The 8,680-nt window shown below is 39.5% G+C and overlaps 1 protein-coding gene across 1 annotated transcript; it reads left to right on the plus strand.

Annotated features, from left to right (window-relative positions):
- Positions 1 to 1,247: 1,247 nt before the first annotated feature.
- LOC135563560 (zinc finger protein 180-like) lies at positions 1,248 to 7,471 on the plus strand. Its single transcript, XM_065006356.1, has 2 exons — positions 1,248 to 1,913; positions 5,337 to 7,471. The coding sequence occupies exons 1-2, from the start codon at positions 1,541 to 1,543 to the stop codon at positions 6,293 to 6,295; spliced, it is 1,332 nt and encodes a 443-aa protein (XP_064862428.1). The 5' UTR covers positions 1,248 to 1,540; the 3' UTR covers positions 6,296 to 7,471.
- The last annotated feature ends 1,209 nt before the right edge of the window (positions 7,472 to 8,680 follow it).

Consider the following 8,680-nt stretch of genomic DNA (forward strand, 5'->3'; position numbering starts at 1 on the left):
GTATATACATATGAGATGAGTAATACATAGACTAAGACAGTAGACTAGGATAGAATACAGTATATACATATGAGATGAGTAATACATATGCTAAGATACAGTAGAATAGGATAGAATACAGTATATACCAGAGGTGGAACAAAGTCATTGTTTTACAAGTCACAAGTAAGTCTCAAGTCTTAGCACTCAAATCCCAAGTCAAGACAAGCTATGGGGCGCAATCAGGCAATGTAGGCTTGTACACAATCGCCCAACCTTAACACACACACCTACACCCTCTCTGTGTGTGGTTACAGTAGGCTAACGTATGTCAATGGTTTTACGAACAGCAGTAACAACAGGCAGGATTTAGGCTACCAAATCCCTGGCCAGTTGTTGCTCAATCTTGGGTGCAATGTTCACGTTCCCGCACTGACTGACTGTGTGGAGTCTCATTGATTTAATGTTATGTTAGCATACATGCTATACTAGCAAAATAAAATATTGTATAGCTGTCCGCTATATTAGCCACGACTTACCATTCTTTGTGCAGCTTCAAATGTCGAACAAAGTTGGAAGTTGTTTCGCCTCCGTCTGTAATTTTCTTCCCAGATGTTTTTGCAAGTTGCAATCCGTTTTTTGTTGATACAGCGTAGTCTTTATATCCGAAAATAATAATGAATTAATTACATCAAGCTTCCCAATGGTAAAACGTTTGATTTAATTACATCAAGTGTCCCAATGGTAAAACGTTTGATTTAATAAAATGTCCATAATATCTACATTAATAGTGGAATGATCGTGTTTCACAATATTCCTAAACATAAAAATATATTCTCGATCTTCTATTGTGTTATTGACTAAATGTTTGTTCATGTGTAACTCTGTGTTGTTGTTTTTGTCACACTGCTTTGCTTTATCTTGGCCAGGTCGCAGTTGTAAATGAGAACTTGTTCAAATGCAGCAGCAGTTTAGACCTAGTCTGTTCATTATATACATATACATGATGTATTGTTACACCTTGTAGGACCAGTGTAGACCTACATTAGCTAGCTACTTATTTAGGTTTAGCATGACTTATTAAATGAAACTGCCTTAAATGTTCTGTAGTAAACGTCTTTTTATTTGCACTAATCAATCAACACATTCAGGTCTTTGTATGTGTCAATATAATAGTATTATTTAATTAAATCCATTTAAAATAATCTTTGTCTGAAAATAAAAATATGATCCTCAACTGCGTTTCCCCTCCAGTCAGCAGACGGCGATGTGCGTCTTTCAGGCGACGCTGCCAGCGTGACGTATAATCTAGTGGACGGTTCTTCATAAACAGCTCGTCAACCACCTCGGTAGCTTGCTAACCAACATAGCCGAAAGATTCAAGCTATTTATACGCTTTCGGTGTATATTAGCTACTGTGTTTTCGACACACTTCTGTGTCTAAACTTGTTAACCTATTTAATTTAATATTACGTTATTTTGTATTAGTCAGCTATAGTAGCTGGCTGGTTTAGTTAGCACTAGCCTAGTCGCTAATGATAGCTAGCTAACATCCCCGACCATGAGTTCACTCAACTACTCTCCTCCTGTTCAAGAAGAGGAGGTCTGCTGGACGGAGAAAGAGGGTCTGTGGCTGAACATTGTTGTGAAAGAGGAGAAGGAAGAGGAGGATGTCACAGTTAAACAAGAATTAGGGGGTGAGGCTGCTACAGTGAAAGAAGAAGAGAAAAACGTTACAGTGAAAGAAGAGGAAGAAGCGTTCAGAGTGAAAGAGGAGGAAGATGTTACAGTAAAAGAAGAGGAGGAAGATGTTACAGTAAAAGAAGAGGAGGATGAGAAAGAGGAGGATGCAGTTTTTGGAGTGAAGGAGGAGGGGGAGATGACTGTCACGTTGAAAGAGGAAGAAGAGGAGGTTGGAGATCTGTTTCACACCAGTAAGTACCGTCTCTGCAGTCGTTGAACCAATATGCAGTAAAGGGGTTCTACACTTTAATGTTGTTCTGTAGGAATGGCTGAAGCTACACTGTAACGTGTAGAACATCAAGAGTGGACCATCAACAAAACGTCAACAATTGATCAAATGCATCTAATGACATTGCCTGAAATACTGTAGTCCTCAATTTCTCCTATTAGATTAGCCCAATATGTACTCTTAAAGGGGCATTCAGCAGTTGTTACATCCATTTTGGGACTTGTACATTAATGATATGTACCCATTGTTTCTTGAAGAAGTCACTTATAAATGCCTCATGAGCTTAGTTCAACTGTCGTACCCCATCAGAACCCAAAATATAAGCTTTTTTTACTCCAATGTTTATCAGTAAATGTAAACAAACACTGTGTATCCTCAACATAATTCATTGATTTAATTGAGTCTCAAGCATTACTAAAACATTTAACATTTTCATTTAATTCTTTAAAAAAAATCTAATTTATAATAAGTAACGTAACAGAATGTGTAAAAGGGGAAGCGGTCTGAACTTAATGAATGCGCTAGGGCCCCAACTAAAAAAAATCATGGGTCAACCAAGAGTCATCTTTTCTTTCTACAAACCGATTGGTAGAAATGTTATAACGTTTATTTTTTCCATATATAGACACACCCCATGTGTTTGAATTAAATCAACTGTATGTACTGAACTGGTCTGATGCTTTAAGCACGCTGTTTGATTAAATAATTAAGACACACAAATGACTCGGGAGCCAGAGATCAAGATAGCCTAACCATCAGAAAATGACTCTTCCTCCTCCCGCTGCTGCTGGCCTTCGTAAATTCTGATGTTATGCTCCTAAAGTTTCTGGTAATAGGCTACACCAGCAGTCAGCAACGTTTTCCATTCCATTTTCCATTCCATCCATCCTTTTGGCAAACTCCAAGCAGGCTGTCATGTGTCTTTTACTGAGGAGTGGCTTCCGTCTACCATGAAGGCCTGATTTTTGGAGTGCTGCAGAGATGGTTATCCTTCTGTAAAGTTTTCACATCTCCACAGAGGAACTCTGGAGCGCTGTCAGAGTGACCATTAGGTCTTTGGTCACCTCCCTGACCAAGGTCCTTCTCCCCCAATCGCTCAGTTTGGACGGGTGACCAGCTCTAGGAAGCGTATTCCATTTAAAAATGATGGAGGTCACTGTGTTCTTGGGAACTTTCAATGCTGCAGAATTTTTGGGGTACCCTTCTCCAGATCTGTGCCTCTACATAATCCTGTCTTGGAGCTCTACGGACAATTTCTTCGACCTCATTTCTTGTTTTTTTCTCTGACATGCACTGTCAACTGTTGGACGTTATATTGACAGATGTGTGCCTTCCAAATCATATCCAATCAATTGAATTTACCACAGGTGGACTCTGAACAAGTTGTAGATACATCTCAAGGATGATTAATGGAAACAAGATGCACCTGAAAGCAATTTCGAATATCATAGCAAAGGGTCTGAATATTTATGTAAATAAGGTATTTCTGTTTATCTGTTGTCATTATGGGCTATTGATGACACCCCTCTGAAACAAGATAGCCTAACCATCAGAAAAAACCTCTTCCTTCGCCTACTCCTCCCGCTGCTGCTGGCCTTTGTAAATTCTGATGTTATGCTCCTATAGTTTCTGGTAATAGACTACACCAGCAGTTGTTATGCTCCTATAGTTTCTGGTAATAGGCTACACCAGCAGTCAGCAACCTTTTCCATTTGGTGCCAAGTTATCTGACCATTTCTACTGATCTGGTGCCAGTTATGATTTTCATATTCACATTTTATTGGAACAGTTTCATTTAATGTATAATAGTAATGATAATTATTATAGTCTTTATCTCAACATCATTCTCTGTGGTTAATCTACATTCTATTTAAATGAAAATTATAAAGAAACATTTTTATTGCCGTTGCTAACTTTCTTTTTAATAAGCTACATAAAGCTAAAAAATGCTAACATTGCAGCCTGTATGTATAAAATATCCTGATAAATAAATATCATCTCATCTTGAACTTCTTCCATTTTCTAATAATTGCGCCAACAGTTGTCTTCTCACCAAGCTGCTTGCCTATTGTCCTGTAGCCCATCCCAGCCTTGTGCAGGTCTACAATTTTATCCCTGATGTCCTTAACACAGCTCTCTGGTCTTGGCCATTGTGGAGAGGTTGGAGTCTGTTTGATTGAGTGTGTGGACAGGTGTCTTTTATACGGGTAACGAGTTCAAACAGGTGCAGTTAATACAGGTAATGAGTCGAGAACAGGAGGGCTTCTTAAAGAAAAACGAACAGATCTGTGAGAGCCGGAATTCTTACTGGTTGGTAGGTGATCAAATACTTATGTCATGCCATAAAATGCTAATTAATTACTTAAAAATCATAGTGTGATTTTTCTGGATAGTGTATCAAATACTTGATGTTGTTTTTACTGTGGGTTATTCATTGATCCACCTCTACGCAGACGACACCATTCTGTATACATCTGGCCCTTCTTTGGACATAGTGTTAACAAATCTCCAAACGAGCTTCAATGCCATTCAATGCAATACCAAACTCCTTCTGTGGCCACCAACTGGTCTTAAACGCTAGTAGAATGAAATGCTCTTCAACCGATCTGCACCTGCCGCCTGACTGGCGTCACTACTCTGGACGATTCTGACTTAGGTATTTGTTGTTGTCCACATATTCTGATGTGTCTGGTTAGACTGTATATCTCACTGGTCATCCCCAAAGTCAACACCTACTTTGGCCGCCTTTCCGTCCAGTTTTCTGCTGCCAATGACTGGAACGAATTGCAAAAATTGCTGAAGTTGGAGACTTATATCTCCCTCACTAACTTTAAGCATCAGCTATCTGAGCAGTTTACTGATAGCTGCAGCTGTACACAGCCCATCTGTAAATAGCCTATCCAACTGCCTGCCTCATCCCCATGTTTTTATTTACTTTTTTTGCTCTTTTGCACACCAGTATTTCTACTTGCACATCTATCACTCCAGTGTTAATTTGTAATTACTTTGCTACTATGGCCTTTTTATTGCCTTACCTCCTTACTCCATTTGCACACACTGTATAATAATTATTTTAGTAAAAAATAATCGTAACTTTATTGACAACACCCAAATGGATACTGTCATTAACGCTAACACGGTTCTTCAATAATTACACATAATTCAATTTCTAGCCTACAATCATTCGATGTTACTACTAATGTGAAAACAAGACAAAATATGACTTTTCTTGCTCATTTTAAGACAATTGTCAAATAATTGTAACATTCATTACAGATGTCAATTGTTGTACAACATCATGGCTTCGCTGTTGGCATCACCTTTTACAATGGATTACCGCTGTTGTGGGCCTTTAATAATCTGTCTGACTTTGTTGTTCACACAGGAGCGATACTTAACTATTGTGGATCCTCTGGGGAGCCTCAACAACCTCATGATGCTGAAGAGGCAGAGAAGAGTCTCTCCGGATCAGAACAACTCAATAAACACCTGCAGAGATCAACAGGGAAGAGAACTCACTGCTGCTCTGACTGTGGGAAGAGATTCACCTCATCAGGTATTAAAATTCATCAGAGAACACACACAGGAGAGAAATCTTATAGCTGTGGTCAATGTGGGAAGAGTTTTGGTCAATCTGGCCATCTGACGCAACACCAGAGAACACACACAGGAGAGAAACCTTACAGCTGTGGCCAATGTGGGAAGAGTTTTGGTCAATCTTGCCATCTGACGCAACACCAGAGAACACACACAGGAGAAAAACCTTACAGCTGTGGTCAATGTGGGAAGAGTTTTACAACATCTCGCTCTCTGACTCTACACCAGAGAACACACACAGGAGAGAAACCTTATAGCTGTGGTCAATGTGGGAAGAGTTTTTGTCGATCTGGAGAGCTGACAGTGCACCAGAGAACACACACAGGAGATAAACCTTATAGCTGTGGTCAATGTGGGAAGAGTTTTGGTCGATCTGGAGAGCTGACAGTGCACCAGAGAACACACACAGGAGAGAAATCTTATAGCTGTGGTCAATGTGGGAAGAGTTTTGGTCAATCTAGCCATCTGACTCTACACCAGAGAACACACACAGGAGAGAAACCTTACAGCTGTGGCCAATGTGGGAAGAGTTTTGGTCAATCTAGCCATCTGACTCTACACCAGAGAACACACACAGGAGAGAAACCGTATAGATGTGGTCAATGTGGGAAGAGTTTTGGTAGATCTGGCCAGCTGACATCACACCAGAGAACACACACAGGAGAGAAACTATATAGCTGTGATCAGTGTGACAAGAGATACTCTGATAAAAGATCTCTGATCAAACATCAGACAATGCATACATGAAGGAGTTATTTTGTGATATCAATGAATTAATGTCACAATGTAGAATGTTTTGATGTTGTTAGTATTTTAAGGAATTTCACAATGTAGAACCCTAAACGTTTGCCCCATTGAATTGATTTCAGCGTGATATGGATATTAGCCTTGGAAAAATCCACGCTCTGAATTGAAAGAGTACTATTTATGTGATTTAACAAAAAGAGTAGTGTTACACTTACCATGTTGGTGACCCACTTGAATCAAAATGCAACACTTCAAAATGTAGCTAGCTGTTTTCTACAAGTTGTCCTCTAAACAGTGATGTACACATTATTCCCAGATTCCGTGTGGTTTTTGAGCTGTTAGTTTTAACATCCTCTCTGCACAATTGATTTTGACATGATCTCGATGAGTGATGACAAATAAGTGTTGCATTCCTTTGTTTAGCGACCTCTAAATTTAAATGCATCACTCCAAAATGTAGCTGACTGTCTTCTGCAGGTTGTCCTCTAACCAGTGAGGTAAAAGATATCTCCCATTTCCAGGTGTTTTGTTTAGTTGTGTTTGTTTCAACATCATGTACATCCTGATTTCCCCCCAAATCGATATCAGTGATTTATACATATTACTTTATGTTCTATATTATGCATACGATACATATTAACAAAGGGGTGTACATTTGGGTTTGATATTTCATATTTACAATTCATGTAACATTTAGTAATCATAATTAACTGACCATTTTTGGGTATAATTATATTGACGTTGTTGCCCTTCTTTTAGAATATCAGGATTCATTCTCTTTTAGAATATCTTTTAGAATACCCCACCTGTTTAGTTTTTGTTGTCAGTGACTTTGTTAGTTCCCTCTTCTATTTAAGTGAGGTTTATGGTTTTCTTACTGGGGAATCTATCAACAAACAATGTAGTAAAACAAGCTTATATTTTGGGTTGTAGCATCCAGTTCTTGCTAATCAAAGGCATTTCCTTGAAATGTTCATTAGTCTTTCAGTTGTTGTTCTGTTTGCTGTGTATGTTTTTTATTTTATTTTTATTTTTTTGTGACGTGCTGTTTAATTAAAGCTTGGTTTGAACATATTGCAAAATAAATGGAACCAATCAACAGACTCTTGTGCCATCTTAGTATGAAAAACAGTATAAATTCAGTGCATATGTTGAAATAAACAATACGTCAAAGGATTCAATTACTGAGAACTGATTTTTTTTAAATGGATCAAACAGATCAATCCCACTTTTCCAGCCTGCTGAAGGTGTGGAGTGGTAAACACCACCCCCGGCTCTACCAGAGGTTTGAGGTGGTCTCCCACAGCTCTGATTATGTCATGTCCTGTGGCCTTGCAGTTCCATTTCTTGACTGACCCTGCAACACAAACACATTTAGTCATATTATATAAAACATTCAGGGCTGGTTTCCCAGCTAATCTTAAGCTTAGTCCCAGACTAAAATGCTTGTTTGAGCTGTCTTCTCTCAAAGCGACTTGTACAGACTTCTCTTTAAATAGTGGTAGATGTAGTCTGTTCTGGACTAAACAAAGCCGATTGCAAGAGGGCAGATTAGAGCTACTTTAGGACTAAATGGAAGCTTAAATGAATCTTCATCCACCTCTGGCCTGCTCGCCTCCCTACCACTGAGGAAGTACAGTTCACGCTCAGCCCAGTCAAAACTGTTCGCTGCTCCGGCCCCCCAATGGTGGAACAAACTCCCTCACGACGCCAGGACAGCGGAGTCAATCACCACCTTCCGGAGACACCTGAAACCCCACCTCTTTAAGGAATACCTAGGATAGGATAAAGTAATCCTTCTCACCCCCCCCCCCTTAAAAGATTTAGATGCACTATTGTAAAGTGGCTGTTCCACTGGATGTCATAAGGTGAACGCACCAATTTGTAAGTCGCTCTGGATAAGAGCGTCTGCTAAATGACGTAAATGTAAATGAAAGAGGCAGGTTTAACTTGTGCTTTGTGCTGTTTGTGAGGGAGCCTGGACTATGTGGAATGTCTAAATGAAGACCAACATGCACTACAGAGGTCAGACCAGTACTGGCGGATAGGAGTCATCCATTACATTACATTGAGACCGCTTTCCTATGTACAAAGAAAATGCATTGGAGATATCTCTGCTTGAGCCTAGACTTTCCTCTCTGTCTCAAAGAGGAAGGCCTTCACCCAATTCTCTCCAACTTCTGATCACTGAGGTTTTAGGCATCTGGAATCTTTCATTGTGAAACTGGTGATTTGTGTGGTTCCAGTGAAGCAAGTCCAAGTCTCCTGATGCTGTTGGCCAAGCCAACTATAAAGTCTGCAGGGCCATTTGTGAACTGAGTCCTTACATCAAGTTTCCTGATGCTGCTGGTCAAGCCAACTATAAAGTGCAATTATCTGAATATG

The sequence above is a fragment of the Oncorhynchus nerka genome, linkage group LG21 (assembly GCF_034236695.1).
Source record: "Oncorhynchus nerka isolate Pitt River linkage group LG21, Oner_Uvic_2.0, whole genome shotgun sequence".
NCBI classification, from domain to species: Eukaryota; Metazoa; Chordata; class Actinopteri; order Salmoniformes; family Salmonidae; genus Oncorhynchus; species Oncorhynchus nerka.

Bases quoted from the DNA above. Each gene is read 5' to 3' on its own strand.
- LOC135563560 (XM_065006356.1), top strand. From the start codon at position 1,541: ATGAGTTCACTCAACTACTCTCCTCCTGTTCAAGAAGAGGAGGTCTGC. The intron at 1,914-5,336 runs GTAAGTACCGTC...TTGTTCACACAG, and splicing joins TGGAGATCTGTTTCACACCA to GAGCGATACTTAACTATTGT.